This window comes from Capra hircus, chromosome 4, assembly GCF_001704415.2.
Source record: "Capra hircus breed San Clemente chromosome 4, ASM170441v1, whole genome shotgun sequence".
In the NCBI taxonomy this organism is placed as follows: domain Eukaryota; kingdom Metazoa; phylum Chordata; class Mammalia; order Artiodactyla; family Bovidae; genus Capra; species Capra hircus.
This window is the reverse complement of record NC_030811.1, coordinates 45,733,056-45,754,817: the sequence shown is the minus strand read 5'-3', so window position 1 is coordinate 45,754,817 and position 21,762 is coordinate 45,733,056. Positions and strand designations below refer to the sequence as shown.

The 21,762-nt window shown below is 35.0% G+C and overlaps 1 protein-coding gene across 1 annotated transcript in view; it reads left to right on the top strand.

Annotated features, from left to right (window-relative positions):
* The window catches only part of CFAP69 (cilia and flagella associated protein 69), a 62,021-nt gene that overhangs the window by 23,276 nt on the left and 16,983 nt on the right, over positions 1-21,762 (top strand). The window contains exons 6-15 of the mRNA XM_005679307.3: positions 731-829; positions 3,852-4,001; positions 4,103-4,280; positions 5,960-6,083; positions 8,465-8,513; positions 8,610-8,731; positions 11,393-11,609; positions 14,409-14,573; positions 17,618-17,736; positions 19,393-19,511. Of these exons, the coding sequence (XP_005679364.1) occupies positions 731-829; positions 3,852-4,001; positions 4,103-4,280; positions 5,960-6,083; positions 8,465-8,513; positions 8,610-8,731; positions 11,393-11,609; positions 14,409-14,573; positions 17,618-17,736; positions 19,393-19,511 (1,342 nt within the window). The remainder of the gene's footprint in view (positions 1-730; positions 830-3,851; positions 4,002-4,102; positions 4,281-5,959; positions 6,084-8,464; positions 8,514-8,609; positions 8,732-11,392; positions 11,610-14,408; positions 14,574-17,617; positions 17,737-19,392; positions 19,512-21,762) is intronic.

The following is a 21,762-nucleotide window of genomic DNA, read 5'->3' as shown; positions in this document are numbered from 1 at the left end:
GTCAAGGCTATGGTTTTTCCAGTGGTCATGTATGGATGTGAGAGTTGGACTGTGAAGAAAGCTGAGCACTGAAGAATTGATGCTTTTGAAGTGTGGTGTTGGAGAAGACTCTTGAGAGTCCCTTGGACTGCAAGGAGATCCACCCAGTCCATCCTAAAGGAGATCAGTCCTGGGTGTTCATTGGAAGGACTGATGCTGAGGCTGAAACTCCAATACTTTGGCCACCTCATGCGAAGAGTTGACTCACTGGAAAAGACTCTGATGCTGGGAGGGATTGGGGGCAGGAGGAGAAGGGGACGACAGAGGATGAGATGGCTGGATGGCATCACCGACTCGATGGACGTGAGTCTGAGTGAACTCTGGGAGATGGTGATGGACAGGGAGGCCTGGGGGGCTGCAATTGGGGTCGCAAAGAGTTGGACACCACTGAGCGACTGAACTGAACTGAACTGAACTGAAGTGGTCAAGCAGCACTTAATCTTAGGCAATCTTGTTCTAGGTGCTAATTACCATTCTTTTCTTCTTGGGAAGGAAAGGCTGAGTTGATTCTTGTCCAAGGATAGATAGGGTGTTTTGTGTGTGTATGTGTGTATGTATTTAAAATTACATGATCCAGTTTGAATCTCTGCTGATGATATTTTAATAATCATGTTACTAATACTTTATCCTTAAAGCTGTAGATAAACATATGTCATTGTTATTAAACAGCATTCATTCATCTTTCTGACAGGTGACTTAATGAAAATACAAAATTCTGAATTGAGGATTCAAATTTGTAAGTGTATTATTGACTTTTATCATGCAGAACCACCAAAAAAGCATATTACAGGTAAAGTTTTCAATACTGTTTCAGTAATAACTTGTGTCTTTATAAAACAGAACATTCTCATATCTCTTTGAACTTGTAAAAACAGAGTGGGGATCATAAATGCAAGACATCAAAAACAGGCTTTTTTAGCAGTCTCAAGCTCTTCAGTCATTTTAAACAGAAAAATTATGTTTTTGTCAACTTCAGATATTCTGATGTTAAATATTTATAATAAAATTTTTAAGGCTAAACCCAAACTAGTTTAATTATAATTATTACTGTTAATGTAATTTAATACTGTTGATAATATTATTCTTTTCTAACGTTTATAATGTTAGATCCCCAAAGCTAATAATGTTTTCCACCACTTCTGGAAAAAGAATTCTGCATGTTACAGCTAAGGAATCTTAATATATAATGGTATAATGAGTCACACTGAAATGGGTAGTATCAAGATAGGGGACACTTGCTATATGGAGGATATAATGTTACTTTAGGATATATTTCCTACCTTCATAGTTTCCATAATTTATAATCAATTTAGGAAAGGAGAGAAGATATAAAATACATTTTAAAGTTCTCTGTTCCTTAAGATAGGTGAAAATAAGGCGCTGGTAGAAAAAAAAATTACTTAGAATAGGGGAAAATGGGAAGACATCTGAAGTGAAGAAATGAGTAGAGAGATTATTAACTGTCATATTTGAGCTATCAGTGAGATAAACAGGAGAGAGTGTTTGATAGATAGTAGACACTGAATACTAACAGAAATACAGGTTTGGAGTTCACCCAAATAGAAATGAAAATTGAAACCATCTAGATGCTTGAGTTTTTCCAGGGGATAAAACATGTAAATGGGAAAGGACTAAGAATAACAGCATGGAGAGGGTCCATACTGAGATCCAGGGGGAAGAAACGATCCAAAGAAATTGGCAATGACAGAAGGTTCAAAGTGGAGGATGAAAAGCAAAAGATCGTCATGTCTTGTATGCCAGTGAATAAAATATTTGATGAAGGAAGTAGTCCTAATGTCAAATACTGTAGAGGCTTCTGTAATTAAAGAGTCAAATTACCAATTGATGTGATATCTGGAAAACTCTAGTACATCTTTGGTGGAACTATTGCCATAAATAGGACAGATACAAGACCAAAGAATGAGAGGATTGTGAGAATAGAGACAGTGAGTGCCGACTTATGTATTAAGATCAGATGGAGAAGAAAAAGAAGGAAGATGGAGAACAACTCAACTGGTAGCAAAATCAAAGAAGATATTCGTTTTTTTTTCATAATTTTTAGGATAGGGGAAAACTTCATTTTTAGGATAGGGGAAAACTTCATTTTCCCCTATAGGCAGAGGAACAAGAAGCTAGTATATGGAAAATGAGAGGAAGAAATTCCCAAAACATGAGAGGATGGAATTAAGAGTACAAGCATAAGGTTAACCTAGGCAATATATCCATTGTCTTTTTAAGACAGGAAAAAAAAGGGGGGGGGGGAACAAATGATGTATAAGATAAGACAGAGGAGTTACGGTGCAGAGAAGTGAGGCTGATCTTAATTTAACCAGGCTCTGAATATTGGAAACCTTAGGCAGTGCTCTCAATAGCTGTGTCACACAGTTGGTTTCAGGTGATGGCGTGGCTGGATATCTGGGACCACAGCTGAAAAGTCATCGGTAGGGCAATTGTATGAGACATATCCCTGGGGATAGGAATCAGGTTCATGAGCCTTAATATTACAATATCCTTCTATATAAATGTAAACTAAATATATAAAGATACTGTAAGCACAAAGTACAGGCATGCAACCAGGCTATTATGCAAAAAAAACCATGATTTGGGAAAATATTCTATAGAATGAGAAAAGGCTTACAATAAAATGTTTAGCGGCTACAATTGAATATAAAATTCTACATATAGTGTATTGTTAAAATTATATGATACATGAAAATATCAATACTCTAAGAAATATACCAGAATGTTAAGGTTGTTCTCTCTGAAAGATGAAATTATGCAATGTTTGGTTTCCTCTTTATACTTACTTTTTATACACCTAAAGTGAATAGCTAGGGTATACCAGAGAACCCATCACAGCAAAGGACAGGGCCATGTCCAGGGCTAAAGATCAAATGCATAAAGATGAAATAACAGACATCTCAGAACCATGGCAAAGAATCTAGTTGGTCTCAAAAGTCAAGAAATCAGGGAGGTAGGTAGTATGTCACTACAAGGGAAAATAGCTGCATCTCAAGGAAGCAGGTACCCTCTGCTGTGTATTTAATCTCTCTTGAGTTGAGAGATTGTTGGGCAACTACCTGTGCAGCTGTATCATAGGAGAGGTGGTGGTGGTGCTCATGGGAGCTATTATCACCAAGAATCATGCTTCCTTAAAATACCATTATATTTCACTAGCATTTATCAGAATAGCATTATATATTCATTGCCAAATTACATCACCAAATTGCATAATTGTGGTCCCTTGAAAGCACTAAAGTCGTGAATTGACTTGAATATGAATACATTTAGCATTTGTAATCATGCCATTTTCATTTATGGAAAAGTGTATCTAGAGACAAGAAATAATGTTCATTTTAGCATTTAAGATATGTCTCCAAAACTGTGGTCCTATTTCAAATTCTACACTAGGGATCGGCAAACTGTGGATCCTGAGCCAAAACCAGCCCTCTGTAAATAAACTTTTACTGGAACACAGCCATGCCCACTTATTTTTATACAGTCTATACCTGCTTTCGTGTTATGGTAGCAGTGTTGAATATTTGAGAGAGAAACCTTATAGGCTACATAAACCTAAGATACTTGTTACCTGGCCTATTATAGAGTAAGTCTGCCTACCCTGTGCTATACCATTTTAAAATGCCGTATCAGTTCAGTTGCTCAGTCGTGTCCAACCCTTTGCCATATACTTTTTAAAATTTGTTGTTGTTGTTGTTGTTGCTGTTTAGTGATAAATTACTCATTCCTTTGTTTAATGTAGATGATTTCTATGTGAAATAATTGCACATATTTATTCACTAATTGGTTGTTAGGTTACCAGCAGGCTAGTTCCTCATATAAGATTAAAATGGCTGAAGTTGGAGGACTGGCAAAAACAATGATCCAGTCGTTGGAGCTGCTTGAAAATCAACTTGTTGAGAAACTTTGGGTACTTAAAGCTCTGCAGCATCTCTCAACTTCTGGTTTGTATATTATATACATAACTGAACACTTCATTCTCAACTATTTTTGTTTTTATCTATTAATGTCGAGTCTATAAAACAATTGTAGAATTTATTTTCAGAAGTTAATTGTACTTTAATGGTGAAAGCACAAGCAGCCAGTGGAATCTGTGCTCACCTCAACGACCCAGATCCCTCTGGACAACTTTTATTTCGTTCATCTGAAATACTTTGGAACTTACTGGAAAAATCTTCAAAAGAAGAAGTCATACAACAGCTTAGTAACTTGAAATGTTTGCTGTAAGTATATGGGGTTAGACAGGAATGTTTTTAGCCTTAAAATGATAGCTGGTAACATAACTAAACTCTTTGTTTAAATTTGTGTTCAATTAGGTTTTTGATTCATGTGATAGCTATGTTTCAGGACTTTTTTTTGGTACCACGGTATAAATGTATTTGCATGATAACAAGTCTTTTCTTTCTATGTGGGAGACATTTAAAGTAGCTTGTTAACAAAAGTAAATTGTGTCCTTGAGTATATATAAAGTAAAATTATATATTTAAAAGGACTAGCTCATATGTTCATTTAGTAAACCTATTTTTGAGTATTTACTCTCTTCCAGATATTGCAGTAAGCATTAGCAATAACATGAGTGAGACTTTAAGTTACTTATTCATTTATTTATCAGATAGTTACTGTCTGCTCTGTGCCAGGTTCAGTACTAGGCTGTGGAAGTACAACTGGAAACAGTGTAGAGATGGTCTCTATACTGCCGTGGCGTTCATGGCACTTTATGTTAAGAGAGACAGACAAGTAAACCGGCAACTAAAAGAGAGCATACTAAACGTTATGAAAGAGAATCATTGCAAGGTCCTTCATGTTCTCCAGAAGAGGGTAGATCAGTACATTTTTGTTTGCAAATGACTGAACCCCCCAACTCAACTGATTCAAACCAAATAGGAAATTTATGAGCTCATGTAACTACAGAGTCAAGGATAAAACTGATTTCATATGCAGCTGTATTCAAGGCTCAGCAAATATCAGGACTTGAGCCCTCTTCATCTCTCTTCTCTGTTTTCCACTGTGTTGGCTTAAGTCACAAGATCCATATGGTTAGACCTAAGAAGTCTAGTATCACATCATCACAACCCCAAACCAAGCAGAAGAGAAGACTTCCTATTCCAAAAGCTCAAAGAAAAATTTTCTGAGTTCCTGCTAACCTGGTGCTGACCATATGCCCATTCCAGAGTGAATTACTAGTGACAGAAAGAAGAAATGTTCTAACTAGCTTCCCTTTAGTTAAAGGCAGCATCACAAGACCAAAAGTGGGGAAAGAGTGACTGCCTAAATAAAAATAAGGATACTGTTATCATGAGAAGAGCAAGCAGGTCCTAGAAGATAGAGTGGCAAATGCCCATTGTACAGGGAACCTAACCCATACTTGGAGAGTTAATGAACACTTCACAGCAAACCCTAATCTGGTATCTGAATGCTAAATGTGAGTTAGCAACACAAGAGTTTTGCATGTAGAGAGCATCCTAGACAGAGGAAGAGAAGTGAAAGCAGAATTTAGTAAAACTGAAAAATTTAAAGAAATTCAATATAGTGAGAGAGAAAATACAGGGTAGAATAGTGAAAGATGAAGCTAACAATGTTAGCAGGGATCATAGCATGGAAGGCCTGACAACCCGTGCTAAAGAGGTAGGACTTTATCCTGAGAACAAAGGAAAAAAGCCTTTAAGTAATTTTAGAAAGAAGAATGATGTAACTGAATCTTTATTTTAGAAAAGTCACTTTGACCACCATGTATAGACTCGATTGAGAGATTCTTATTTGCTCCCTCAGTGAATTACAGGTAGATTTGGAAAGAGAAAAGATTAGAAATATTTTGAAATGAATGAAAAAGGGAGATTTTGGTGGGAAATACTTGAGTATTTCCATAGAAATATGGCTTTAAAGATACGATTTTATTTTTTAGGGCTTTGAAGGAAGTATTTAAAAATCTGTTTATAAGAGGCGTTAGTCATTATGATCGTCAGCTTAGAAATGACATATTAGTGATCACAACAATTATATCTCAAAATCCTGGGGCACCAATGATTGTAAGTATAAATCAAATTGCATTTTAATTTTAATTGTGGAGGCGGTGGGTGTAGGGAGGAGGAAGGAGTCCTAAACGGTGTAACATTTATGTGAAAGTGAAAGTCATTTAGTCATGTCCCACTCTTTGAGTGACCCCATGGACTGTCCATGAAACTCTCTAGGCCAGAATACTGGAGTGGGTAGCCTTTCCCTTCTCCAGGGGATCTTCCCAACATTTATGTACTTGATTGTAAATACCAGGTTTTATCATTATGGTCACCAGTATACTTGCACTCTGCCAATTCTTCTTTGCATCCCTTTGGACAGCTGAGATCTTCCTCATGTACTATAATTTACTCACGTATATACTACTCATGATGTTTTTCATCTCTTCCTGATGATATGAGTTTCTAACTGTTATCATCTCTTTCACCCAAAGAACTTCCTTCACCATTCCTTGTGATGCAGATCTGCTGACTGCTAGCAACAAATTTTCTTAGTTTCTTGTATCTTAGAATAGCTTTAATTAACTTTAATTCTTGACATCTGTGTTCACAAAATATGGAATTCTAGATGCAATTTTTCTTCTATTTTAGCACTTTAAAGATATCATTCCACTGTCTTTTGGCCTCCATTGTTTTCTATAAGAAGCAGTCATTATTTCAAATTGCATCACTTTGTCCTCTGTTTTCAAGATTTTCACTCTTTTTGGTTTTCAGCAGTTTTACTATAATGTGCCAAGATGTGATTTTTCTCTGTATTTGCCCTGGTTGAGATTCATAAATCTTCCTGAATATGTTATTGTTGTTCAGTAGCTTGCTCATGTCTGACTCTGCGACCCCATGGACTGCAGCACGCCAGGCTTCCCTGTCCTTCACCATCTCCTGGAGTTTGCCCAAACTCATGTCCATTGAGTTGGTGATGCCATCCAACTTCTTATGCTCTGTCATCCCCTGCTCCTCCTGCCTTCAATCTTTCCCAGCATCAGTCTTTTCCAATGAGATGACTCTTGGCATCAGGTGGCCAAAGTATTGAAGCTTCAGTGACAGCATCAGTCCTTCCAATGAATATTCAGGGTTGATTTCCTTTAAATTGACTTGTTAACTTTGATTTAAATTTCCTGAGTATGTAAATTTAAGGAAAAACCAGTTTTTCAGTGGCTCAGGTGCTAAAGAATCTGCCTGCCATGCAGAAGACCCAGGTTCAATCTCTGGGTTGGGAAGATCCCCTGGAGAAGAGAATGGCTACCCATTTTAGTATTCTTGCCTGGAGAATTCCATGAACAGAGGAGCCTGGAGGATTACAGTCCATGGGTCTCAAAGAGTCAACCCGACTGAGCAGGTAACACTTTCACTTTCACTTGGAGAATTTGAGACCACAATTCTTTAAATATTTTTCCAACCCCATTGTCTCTCTCCCGTCCTTCTGAAACTGATTATACTTATGTTTCATTTCTTTGATATTATCCCACAGGTTGCCTGTGATTGCCTCTGTCTTCTGGTTCTTCAAACCACTAAGATTACAGGTTTACCCTGAATTTTAGCATCTCTTTAAGGTGCAAGGGCCTGGCCTCAGTCTAAAAGTCATTTTTTCATTCATTACCTACATAGCTTCCTAGTCAAGGCTGTAATATGTAGGTGGACCTATGTTTTGTGGAAGCCCATGGTCAGTCAATAAATTCTCATTAGCATCCTTGCAAACTTGGGTGAATTCCATGAATGTGAATCAACAGATATAACATCTTCCCATTTTAAAGAAAACAGGTAGATCTTAAAGTAGTAGGAATATATAGTTGCAAGCTCAAAAGCCCAAAGTTTGTCTTATAAATTCTTCCTAATGTACAAAGTCCACCTAGAATATCTCCGTCAGGAATGATTTCCCTCATGCTGAAATGTTCGCAGTTCTCGTCATTCTTCAGGGCTTTTCGGCTTAAATAGGAATTGTTTGTTTTCTCTTGACCAAGATTTTCATATATGAGAGTAGTTGATGTCAGGATGGGGAGCTGGGGGGGTGTTAAGAAGAAAAGCTGTTGAAAATAACTATTTTCTTTCCTTCTTTTCTCAACTGAAGCTATGGAATTACCTAAGTAACTTGTAGTAATACATTTTTAGGTTCCTAACAAATTTTAAACAGCATCTTCCAAAATATTCATAAAATAATGTAAAATATTTTTTAGGACCTACAAAGTTAAGTTTAATATTAAATAAATTATAGGCTTATCTGGCTATATGCTTTTATTTTCTTGCTTTCATCCCTTCCTACTATTAGTGCTTTATGAATTCAAATCAATGACAAGGAGAATGTGACAAATATACTTAAATATTAAGTAAATATGGGAATCTGTAACCTAATTTACATATAATTAATTCATCCATCTGTTTCTTTTGTGTATTTTTATTAGGAGTCTGGCTTTACCAGGGATTTGATATTATTTGCAACATTTAATGAAGGTAAAAACCATAAAACTTTCAAGTTATAATTATCTTAATATGTCTTATACATCATTTCAGCTTTTATTTTCCTTTTCCTTTTTTTCTCCCTCACAGTTAAAAGTCAAAATCCTTTGGTAAAAGGTCTTAAGCTTTCTAATTCCTATGAAGATTTTGAGTTGAAGAAATTGCTGTTTAATATAATTGTGATCTTATGTAAAGATTTATCTACTATACAGGTAAAAAGTAATCAAAACAAAAATTAAAATTGTCTCACTTTGTAGTATAATTTTTTAAAAGTCACAGCTGCAAATCTTTCATCAGCCCATATGTTTACCATACTACTACTACTACTAAGTCACTTCAGTTGTGTCTGACTCTGTGCAACCCCATAGATGGCAGCCCACCAGGCTCCCCGCCCCTGGGATTCTCCAGGCAAGAACATTGGACTGGGTTGCCATTTCCTTCTCCATTCCATGAAAGTGAAAAGTGAAAGTGAAGTCACTCAGTCGTATCCGACTCTTCGCGACCCCATGGACTGCAGCCTGCCAGGCTCCTCCATCCATGGGACTTTCCAGGCAAGAGTACTAGAGTGGGGTGCCATTGCCTAAGTAACAAACTCTTATTCACTGGAATTTCACCTTTTCAAAATTTTTCATATCTATTAATGAATAGTGATTTTACCTAAAATAAAATCAAACAAATCAAGGAAAAGCAGGAGAACCTGGGAGATTTATTTATATATTTAGAGCTGCTAAAAAGAGAACATAATATGAAAGGCAATCCATATAGGCCCACCCAGCCTAATAGTCTCTCTGACCATAGTAATAAGGGATGATTTAATGCTAGAAGAAATTGCTCATCTCTGTGATGCCCATTTCAAGCCCTATGACCCTGCTTTTTCTCCACACAAATCTAACCTCTTTGTATACACACACACACATACACACATATATACATACACTCGGCCTTCCCTGGTGGCTAACACAGTAAAGAATCCACCTGCAATGCAGGAGACCTGGGTTCAATCCTTGGGTCGGGAAGATCCCCTGGAAAAGAGAATGGCTACTCATTTCAGTATTCTGGCCTGGAGAATTCCATGGACAGAGGAGCCTAGCGGGCTGCGGTCCATGGGGTTACAAAGAGTTGAAATATGAGTGGCTAACTCATATATATATATAAAACCCATGAATTATCTTAATACTTTATATCCTAAATAAAGCATGATGTAATTTGAAGAACACTGGAAATGAATTTCAGCCTGTATTATCACCTACTTGCTATATGACCTTGGCAAAGTCACCTGAATTTTCTGAGGCTCAATTCCTCCTTCTCTTATGAGACTAAGATAAAGGCTTTGTAAAAGGTAATAGAAAAAAATGACTACTTACTAACAATTCCATCTGTTTAGTTAATACTGCATTAGTTGAAATTTCATTTTAGTCTTAAAACTCAAGTTCCAGGGGGGCATTCAGTCTATTAACATCATTAGTAATAATATAAAAGTGGTATAGTATGGTGATTAAGGCTTTAGTCAGGTAAACTCGTTTCTTTGCTTTCTAGTAATGTGATCTTGAATAAGTATGTTAGCTTATCTCAATTCCAGTTATCTCAATTTCAAAATAGAAAACATACCTATCTCATGAAATTATTATGAAGATTAAAAGAGCTATGAAAAATTTTTGGTAATGACACTTTGAGGAATATACCAAAAAATGCTCAGGAAAAAGCCTGTCTTTACAATTATAACTTTATTATTCATATCAAAAACATGTACTCTGTAGAACCTAAATGTATTTTCTGAAATGTCATATAGAAAATCAATAGACTGTGTTTTATTATTACAATGGAGTATCATATAACTATTAAAATGACAGATACAGAGTCAAATGGCACAAAGACTATGGTAAGTTACTTAAAGCACAGATGTAAGCAATGGAATCAATCAATTTTTTGTGTGTCATATGTTTGTGTCTGTGGCTCAGTAGTGGTAGTGATAATGAATATGTGTACTATTACTTACAGCTCACACAGTATTTCAAAAAAATTATTCACTTAATATAGCAATGCTAGAACTAATAGTTATTTTTGCTTTCTCAGTTCTAAATCTTGTGCTCTTTCCATGTGGAATAATATAAATTTCAGAAAAATTCATAGATGCTGTTGTAAAAATGTCTTTGTAGAATAATGCCAGATGAAAAGAAAATTGAATAGAATATAGCACATGGTGTGTTACTATCTTTTGAACCATAAATATGTATCAATCAGAATCAACTATAATATTAACTTGATTGTCATATTATCATAGCATTGTACTTTTTATTTTTATTGAAATCATGGATTCAGTACAAACTAGATAGAGTATTTGTGAAGGTTCTGTTGGCTATGCTTAAAAATTAGCCATAGTCATGATCATAACTTCAGACAAAATTGATTTCTTGAAGTGTATAATTTCTTAAAGTATACAATTCAAATATACAATTGAGTTTCTAAAAGGTTTTTTTGTTAAAAAAGCAAGGAAGGCAGAAATAACCACCAGCTTATTTGCCCCAAATTTTTGACTCTTGTGGTTTTATGATAAGCAGGAGCTATGTTATAACAGTTCTACAGTTAAAGAAACTGCATATATAAGTAATATAGGTTTTAAAATTACTACTTATTATGTATTATTGTCAGCCATAGAGTGCATAGCCCAGAAAGGGGGATCATAGTGAACGGTTGTTATTATTGAGTTTGGGTTTTGGTTTTTTAGTTTTTGGTACTTAACATAGCTTGGAATCTTTAGGAAGGAACTATTTTGAAATCATCATCAATAACACATCAAATTGGAAATCTTTTATTAAATTTCCTTAAATTGTTTTAATTATGTCTCTAACATAGTACTTTTGCCTTTCTCGTAGCTATTAATTGATGGCAAAGTTATTTTGGCTTTGTTTACCTATGTTAAAAGGCCTGAGAAACACAAAATACTTGAATGGTCTGCAGCACAGTATGAAGAACTACAGCTGCACGCAATTGCCACTTTGTCATCAGTGGCTCCTTTTTTAATAGATGAGTACATGTTCTATAATGGAAATGCTCAAGTCCTTGAATTTCTAGCATGGTGTGATAATGAAGGTAAGTGGGCTTTCAGATTCCTGTCAAAATTCCAATTTACACATTTCAACTGAATAAAAGTGAAAATGAAGTTGCTCAGTCATGTCCAGCTCTTTGCGACCCTATGGACTGCAGCCCGCCAGGCTCCTCTGTCCATGGAATTTTCCAGGCAAGAATACTGGAATGGGTTGCCATTTTCTTCTCCAGAGAATTTTCCCATTCTAGGGATAGAATTTGGGTCTCCTGCGTTGCGGGCAGACTCTTTACCATCTGAGCCACCAGGGAATCCTTCAACTGAATGGTGGTATACAAAAAGAAATACAATTAAAAGGAGAACTAAAAATGTTGATCTGACCTTCAGTGATTTTAATATATTTAAATTCTGTTTAAAAAAAAAAAGTCTGAGATTTCATTTAGAGTCAGATGTTAGTAAATGTTAGCTATACCTGATGCATACCTTTCAGTAAAAGAAATCATTCATTTAAACTGATTTAAATTTTTTGTATTATTAGACCTATCCAATAATTATACTGTCCTATAATATTGTAATTAGTCATTCAACAAATATTTATTGAATGCCTACTAGTTACCATATTTTATCTGCTAAAGAAACACATGTTCAAAATAATAAAATCCTATCTTCATGGAGCTTCAAATCTAGATCTCTAGCCACATATTGCCTGCTAAATTAACAAGAGCCATAATTTATATGACTGTTTCATCTCAATTCTCATAATTCTTAGAAGGGAAATAAATACATTCTTTTAAAAAATTTATAAGGAAGATACTGCTCTCTTTTCTGGTAGTAACTTTGCTTTGGAAATAATTTTACATGGTGTATTTTTATTAGATCAGGAATAGCACTCATTTATCAATGAGGGAGAGAAAACTATGGCTTATTTTTATTCTCTAGCTTTTAATATGATGAGTTATTAAATTTAGTCATGTTAAATTCAGTTCAGTTCAGTCACTCAGTCATGTCCAATTCTTTGTGATCCCATGAACCGCAGCACACCAGGCCTCCCTGTCCATCACCAACTCCTAGAGTTTACCCAAACTCGTGTGCATTGAGTCGGTGATACCATCCAACCATCTCATCCTCTGTCTTCCCCTTCTCCTGCCCTCAATCTTTCCTGCACATTAAATAAAACAGTTCTCCTGCATCTGCTTTATATCATTTATATTTATAGAAATCTATAAGACCAAAAAAAAAAAAAAAAAGCAAAAGGTAATGCTGCTTAACCAAAGGAAGCCTGATGGCTAACAGTTATTGAGTATCTACTGTGAGGTAGGCCTCAACCCTTTCAACAATATTAAATCGTTTAGGCCTCAAAACAAATCTAGGAGTTATAGGTTCTGTTATTAGTCCTGTAGGTCAGTGGATAGAACTCAGTCAGAGGAGTTCAATAACTTGTCGCTTTCAAATAGTAAGTAGCAGGGCCAGGATTTAATACAAGGAGTCTAGTTCCAGAACGCACATTTTTAAACCTATACACATTACTGCGAATAGTATTTTGAACTTTTTTTTAGCACCAAACAAAAAGATACCTCTAAAAGAACCTTTCTAAGAATGCATATTATATCCGAGAAAGAGGACTTGTCTTGTTACTTATCAAGACTGACCATAAAGCTATAGTAATTAAAATTATATTGTACTAGACTTGGAATAGACCAGTGAAATGGAATATATGGGAGGTGGGAATTATCAGAGATGATATTGCCAATCAATGAGAAAAAAATAGTGCTTGGGCAGTTGGCCCTCTGTGAAAAAAATAAAGATTAGATCTTTTCAACTTGTTTTAAAAAGTTAATTGCAAAATGAACTAAAACCCTAAATGTGAAACACTGTAAAAATCTTAGAAGAAAACATGGGAAGTTATCTCTATGATAACAGGGTGAAAAAAAGATTTTTTTAAAAAACAGAAGAGCTTAAACTATTTATAAGATTATAAAAGATTATTAAATGTATTAATTACTATAAAACAGAAATATCTGTGTGACAGAACGACAGAATCTGAATAAGATAACAATTTACAAATTGAGAGAAGATATTTATTCACCCCTCTGACTGATAAACAATTGGAATTCAGGCTCATAAAGAACTCTTAAATATCAAAAAGAAAATAACTCCATAGAGTAGACAAAGAATAAGGTTTGCCAAGAAAATTCTTCAAAAATTTTGGAGAAAATCTCAAATTAAAAAAAAAAAAATTTTTAAAGACACTCAACCCCACTGCACTACAGAGGAAATGTAATTGCTCTGCAAATTAAGATAACAGTGAACTACCATTTCACATTTAATAGATCAAGGAAAAAAATCTATTTCTTATACATTGTATTCATATAACCACTTTGGGAAACAGTCTGGCAAGGTGAGTAGAACTCCATGTGGGTGTACCCTACAGGATTCTGGTGTCACAGGCAAAACACTTCTTTGTGGGAACAAGAGGACATGAACTAGAATGTTCATCTTAGCAGTTTGTACTAGTGAACAGATAAAATGTTATTTATAATGTGGATGTGGAAAACAGTTAAAACTGAGTGATCTAGATCTACTTGTAACCATGTGAATAATTTTAAAAACATAATGTTGAGTTAATAAAAAAACAAATGACAAAAGATACATGCAATAATGATACATTTGAGTAAAATTTAAAAACACATGCAGGAAATAGAGGAGGGGGATCGAAATCACATTTACTTCCCTAAAAAGGAAAACCCTGAAGTATGACAAAATTTTACCATCTCTTTAAACTTATATAGACAGAAATAATGTATAAATTTCTTGATGTAAACTAAACTATTAATATTTTCCTACAGATTCCTTCTTTAGTCATGGTAACAGTTTTCATGGTGCAGGTGGCCGTGGCAATAAGTTTGCCCAGATGCGTTACAGTTTAAGACTCTTGAGAGCCATGGTCTACCTTGAGAATGATACTATAAACAAGGATCTGTGTGAAAAGGGAGCAATTCAGCAACTAATAGGTAAAACATAACACGTTTCTGTCCTGATGAAAGTAGGATTTTTATAAATTAGAAATTTTGTTTGAAATGTTTTTCTATACATTTATTTTGTCCGATAGCTGACAAACTCCTGAATATTTCTTGATTTTTGTTTCATACTATTGGTATAAATTAGTTTGTCTTTACTGACACATCATGATTACTTATCCTTTAAACATGTGTTTATTTAATTCGGATATGGTTTCATTTAGGATTATCTTTATCCTTTTTTTAATGGACTATTGTTATGTTTCATTCTTTTAGTAGTAAGATCACCACTTTTTGGCCAGACCTTTTGGAGTCATTTTAAAAGAGGAAAACATTACATTTTCCAGTGCATTTGACATACCAGAACACTGGTACAACTGGTGTATTCAGAAATTTACATAGGCTTTCTGGTGTGAAATATCAGGATATCCTTAAATTTTAACTTAGATTTGACAATGCTAAGTCACTTTATCCCAAACATTCATACATGTGAGCTCAAAATTGAGCTCAAAATTGAGTTATCAAAAAATTGAGGACCCCTAAAGTTAAAACTTTATGCCTTTTATTATTAAAAAATAATAAATAGTTCTCTGGCCCTAACCTTTCCTGACTTTGAGAAGTAAGAGTTATATTAGTCATACTCATGTTCAGTGACTACCACATGGGTAAGTGATATAATTTGCTGGATGTCAGTTAATTATAAATGCTTACTCAAAAACTTTCTTGTCTGTTAAGACAAGTGCCCACTCTTCCATCAGTAGTGAAAGTCACTTAGTCATCTCCTACTCTTTGTGACCCCATGAGCTATAGAGTCCATGAAATTCTCCAGGCCAGAACACTGGAGTGGGTAGCTGTTCCCTTCTCTAGGGGATCTTCCCAACCTAGGAATTGAACCCAGGTCTCCTGCATTGCAGACAGATTCTTTACCAGCTGAGCCACCAGGGAAGCCTGAATTGGTGTGGTACCCTCTAATATTATTATAAATAAACAAAGTGAGGATATTGAAAAAAGGGGCTAGGCAAAAACATTCACGTTATTGATGAGTTTACTTAGGATAACCAAACCTGAAAGTAGATTTTATCTCTTCTGTGCACATTTCATTATGCAGAACTCAATGTTAGGGCCCCAGCCTAACAGGATGAATACAGTTTTCCATATATCCAGGAAGAAGTCTTAATCTTACCTGGGTGGCAAATGGGGAAGGAGAAGCAAATAGCAAAGGTTTTTTTCTTCTTAGGACCTTATCCCTTTAACTTGAAAGAAGCTGATCTTTATTATGTGAGTTCCTAGTGGTAAGGATCTTCTCTTACTGAGTCTAACAGAGGGCTCCATAGTAGTAATAAGCTCAACACATAGTAATTGCATTGTAAACACAAATGTTCATACACCTGTTGTCTAGGCACTGATGTCATAAATATGTATAGAGCAGAACTCCCAGGACCTTGCCTTAATGGAAACAAAAGGAAAGATATATGTCATAGAAAGATAGTATGAGTTACCTTGCACCATCAGTAAAGCACCTAGTGAGTAATACAGAGAGTAAATGGCACAAGGTAGTTTTCAAGGCTGGGCAATTCTTAACAGCAAACTTTATGAGTTAGGGTGTGAAGGTAAGGCTGTTTCAAGAGGCAAAAAGAGAAAGAAATGGTCTTTCACACAAGGGTACAGCATGAGCAAAGACATGAAGCCAAAATATACATGATGGTTGTTCAGAGAGAGTTTAAGTGGAGTCAAAGTTTTATGAAGATAAATAATATGAGATAAAGTTAAGTGTTTAGTCAGAGGCCAAGCTAGAAAGAGTTTTGAATGGCAGATAATAATAGAGTTTGAACTTCATCCACTTTAAGCACGGGGAGCTATCAGTAGTTTGGATTAGGGAAGTTATATATACAATGCTATTTTAGAAAGAGGAAATATGAAAGAATTATATCTAATGATTTAAAACAGGACATGGGGAGGGTAAATGTAGGGAGTTAAAGGATAAATATTAAGAAAATAATTCAGCATTAACATAACATTTATTACAGATAACAGGGAAAGTGACATACCTATACACAGATAGGAAGAAGAGGAGTTAATCTAGCAAAGAGAAGCAGACCTGAGGCAAGCCAAGCTGGATTCCTAGAAGGTGTCCTAATAAGAGAACATAGGCCTTCTGTCCATGGCATACCTTTGCCCTGGCCTCCAAGCACACTCAACTAGCCTTCCTAGACTCTGATCCTTTACCTGTAATTCGCCATAACAGGACCAAGAACTGTCCCTTCAGGGGCAACTATGGAAATAGGCTATGGTTTCCATGGCCCTTTTACTTTGAAACATAGCTCCACACCTTGCTGTTAATGCTAATTCCCTTTGATTCACTTTAAGTGAAGTGACTTTTGTTCCTTATATAAAGTTTAAAGGAGAAGTCCTTTTCTGAAGCAAAATGTTCTTGTGAATGACATTCCATCAGTGTAAGTGACTATTTTCAAGTCTTTTAAAATTTTGATTGGAAGCAAGGGAGAACTTTTAAAGGACATAGGAATATTGCTACCTAAGTTGTCAAAGATGCCTTCGGGTAGACATAATTAGACAACACAGAAAGAAGTAACAGAGATAGAAAACATACTTAGGGCACTCGTCCACCTTTACTTAAAGTTGACCCTGTTAATCATAAGGATAAGAAGAGATGAGGCAAGATAAGATCAGTATTTTGGTCATATTTTTGCAAAGGCATGTGTCTTTGCCTCATGAAATTGCATATTTTTTTAAACAGTTTTGTTCTCTTGATGAAGTGTCAGGTTGTAAAAGGCTGCTTTTAATGATATTCAATTAATTATGTACTAGAAATTATATATATATATCAGAATACTGATTGTATTGAGAGCTCAAAGAATCCATTTATCATCTGTCTACAGCTTCTAGGAAACCATGCAATGAAAATAACCCTTTTAAAAATAGTTCTAGTTGAAATTTTATGAGAATTTCAGAACAGTAATTGATCAAAATAAAAATACAGTGTTCAATAACTTTACATTCTTTAACTTTCTTCAAATCAGGAATCTTTAAAAATACAATAAGCAAGTATAATGATAAGGAAGAGGCCATTCTTCTGGAAATTCAGTCTGATATTTTACTTATATTGTCTGGTCTTTGTGAACATCATACTCCTGGGAAGGTATGTATGCCTGTGAATCAAAGTTTTGTTCAGATCTTTCAATCACATAACATTAGGAACTATTTCTTAGTAAATGTCCATAAATGTTGGTGTTTATTAATCTTATGGAGATTTAATATTCTTTTTATAATTAGAGTATAATTACATACAGTATATAGATCTTAAGTATATTGTTCAATTTGACAAACGTCATGCATTTAACCAGTATCCTAATTAATATATATAATTTTTTCTCTCTATAATTCTTTCATGCTGCTTAGCAGCCATGCCCCTACTTGCATCTAGGCAACCCACTGTTCTGGTTTCTATCTTCATAAATTAGTTTTGCCTATTCTTTAACTTTATATGAATAGAATCACATAACTATCTACCCTATTAGTTCTGGTTTTTGTCACCCAGCACCATGTTTCTGAAATATATCTATGTTGTTGCATATATCAATAATTCATTCCTTTTTATTGCTGAATAGTATTTCATTGTATACCAAAATTTGTTTCTCTATCCCCTGGTGATAAGCACTTGGGCTGATTCCATTTAGGACTACTATGTTTAAAGCTTTAATTAAGGTTGCTGCACTAGTCTTTTTGTGGGAAAAAAATGCTTTCATTTCTCTTTGGTAAATACCTGGGAGTGCAACTGATGAATCATAAGCTAGGTGTTATGTTTTGAAGTAACTGGCAAATAGTTCTCCAAAGTGGCTGTACCATTATAAATGCCATTTTGTGTTCGAATTGGGTTCATACCTAAAACTAAAAGTTAAAAAAGAGTTTAATTCCTTTTGATCTTTTTAATGCCTTAGAAAACTCTGAGTCTCAGAGATTAATAACTTATATAATAATACAGATTTGGAAAAGTAAAAATTAAAAATTATGAAGGCTTCAGTACAGTGATTTGAGGGAGAAGCCAAAAGAACAGTAAATACATACTTAGCTCCAAGCTTTTGTGAAACTTCTTCTATTCTCTCATCTTGTGTCTATGTTCTTCTAGAAAATACTCATAGTCTTGCTTAGTGGGACCCAGAATAGAATAATAGGACTATAAGAAAGATACTTGGTATGGGACAAATATTAACTGGTAATAACTTTATATAAATTATTAAAAGTTTTAACTGCTATTGATTATTTCTCTCTTGGAAACATTAGAAAATCTTCCATAATAGAATTTTAACCGCTTAAATTAGTTGTTGCTATCTGGTACTTATCTGACATTATGTTAGACTACATTCACTACAGTGTGAAAAAAGAAAAGCCATGGGACAAGTCTTGTGGATTTTTTTTTTTTTTAAGAAAGAGAAAGAGGAAAAATATAAATGGGCATTAAGTTGGCATATTGATTGGTATCCTCGCTTAAAAAATGACCAACTTTACAATAATTTGTCTTAAGTTCCTGAGAAAAGTGAGTAAAAATTAAAAAAAAACAACTGTATTACTGTACTATTTTCCTTGCTGAGATAATCCCATGGACAGAGGACTCTTGTGGGCTACAGTCCATAAGGTCACAAAGAGTTCATGACTGAGCAACTGAGCATGCCCATACACACTGTTTTCTTAACAATGTTGTATTTTCCTAGTTGAAAAGTTTTCTGGGATAGGATGAAATGGGAAAGGAAATGAGTATTTGTTTATTTCAAGAAATAATTGTAAATAAATCTCTTAGGAAATTTTTGGAACTGGAGGAGTGGATATAATTCTTCATGTAATGAAAACAGACCCCAAGAAGTTACAGAGTGGATTAGGCTATAATGTACTTCTTTATAGTACACTGGACAGCATTTGGTGAGTATGGCTGTACCCACAGTAAAAGAAAATTACCTCTCTAGCTATGTATCCATTTTCTTCCCTCAAAACTGCAGAAGAAAGACAAGCCTTTTTCTTTTCAATAGTCCAAAAATAATACTTACAATTATACCTTGGAAAGTAGTCTTGTCCATCACTCAGATATAAAAACCATTCTTGTATCTAAACTTAGATCCTTATATTTGTGATTTGAATGCTTTCCATTTTGGCCTGGCCTGGGAAAACACAGAGCATCTACTGTTCCTCATATAGCATTCTTCATATCCTTCAAAAGGATATGAAGGGCTCTTGAATTCCTCATTCATCTTATCGTAAAGAGTTGAAAACCAATTCATTAGGTATTTCCTAGTCAATATTCTTTCCCAAAAAGTTTAGCATTCCAAAGGGCAAATAATAAATAAACTGCTTTCCTTAACATCAATTTATGAAATTTTGTCTTGGGGGAAATTACTTGAGTTTCATATATTATTAACACTTATACTTTTCTTTTGTTCTATTGGGTGGAATTCATGAGAGCCACACCACACACATTTGTTTAAGAAAAAAAAAAAAAAACCCTCATGACTAGAGGCCTGATAGATGTATGTAGAACATTCTACCAATAACAGCAGAAAACACATTTTTTAAATCACTGTAATATTGTGGTTTATAATTTTAAAATTTATATTTGGTCCATTTCTAGTACAGAACTCCCCAAACTCTTGTAATTTCTTAATAAGAGCAATGGGAACATCTTTTGTTACAATATTTGGTCTTTTATTTTTAGTTCCTATAATACTTTCAGAGTAATAAAGATGAAAGTAGTATCTTTCTTTATCCATAACAAGCCCCTTTCAACTACATCTGAATTTATGGTACTAAGGTGATTTTTGGAAAGCCCCTAGATAACCACAAGATGGGAGCCTGGTTGTCAGGGAAGTAACTATATAGTTACTTAAAGGTTGTAACTTTCAGCTCCACCTTCAACCTCCAAGGAGGGGAGAGAGACTGAAAATTGAGTTTAATCACCAATGGCCACTGATATTTCATCAGTTATACCCACATAATGAAGCCTCCATAAAAATCCTAAACAATGAGATTGAGGAACTTCCACATCAGTGAACACGTGGAGTTGCTGAGAGGGGCATGGAAGCTCCAGGCCCCTTCCCTATATACTTTGTCTTGTTCATCTCTTCCATCAGGCTGTCCCCAAGTTATATTATTTTACAGTAAACTGGTAATCTAGTAAGTAAGCTATTTTCCTGAGTTCTGTGAGCTACCCTACATCTGATTGGTCAGAAGCACAGGTGACAACCTGGACTAAAATCTAACTTTGGGAGGAGGAAAGCAGCATAATCTTGTGGGACTGAACTTTTAACCTGTGAGACTGGATGCTAACTCTGGGTAGTAGTTTCAGAATTGAATTGAATTGGAGGATACCCAGTTGATGTCCACTGTGAATTGAATAATTGTTTGGTATAGAAAAAACCTACACATTTGGTGGCCATAAGTGAAGTATTTAGAGTAGTTTTGAGAAGAGACACAGAAATTTTTGTTTGTTTGTTTTACAAGCACATGTGTCACATTCTCTAGGGTAAGTCATGTACAAGGTCACAAAACAAGCCTAGACAAATTTAAGAAAATGGAAATCATTCTTTTCTGACTACAACTGAGTTCAACTAGCAATCAATAACAAAAGGAAACCAGAAAAATCCACAAAAGCATAGAAATCAAACAACACACTTTAGTATAACCATTGGGTTGGAGACAAAAACAAAAAGGAAACTAGAAGATTTCTCAAGGCAAACTAAAGTGAAAACACAACATACTTAAACTATTAATAGAAATATACAATCTACCAAGACTGAATCAAGAAGAAATAGAAAGCCTGCACAGATCAGTAACAATAAAGAGATTGACTCCATAATCAAAAACCTCCCAACCAAAAAAGTCCACGTCTGGAGAGCTTTGCATGTGATTTTTATCAAAAATTTAAGTAATACTAGTCCCTTTTTTGGCTTCCCTGGTGGCTCAGAGGTTAAAGCGTCTGTCTACAATGCGGGAGACCCGGGTTCAATCCCTGAGTCGGGAAGATCCCCTGGAGAAGGAAATGGTAACCCACTCCAGTATTCTTGCCTGGAGAATCCCATGACTGGTAGGCTACAGTCCACGGGGTCGCAAAGAGTTGGACACAACTGAGCAACTTCACCTCACCTCAGTCCCTTTTAAACTCTTCCAACAGATAGGAGAA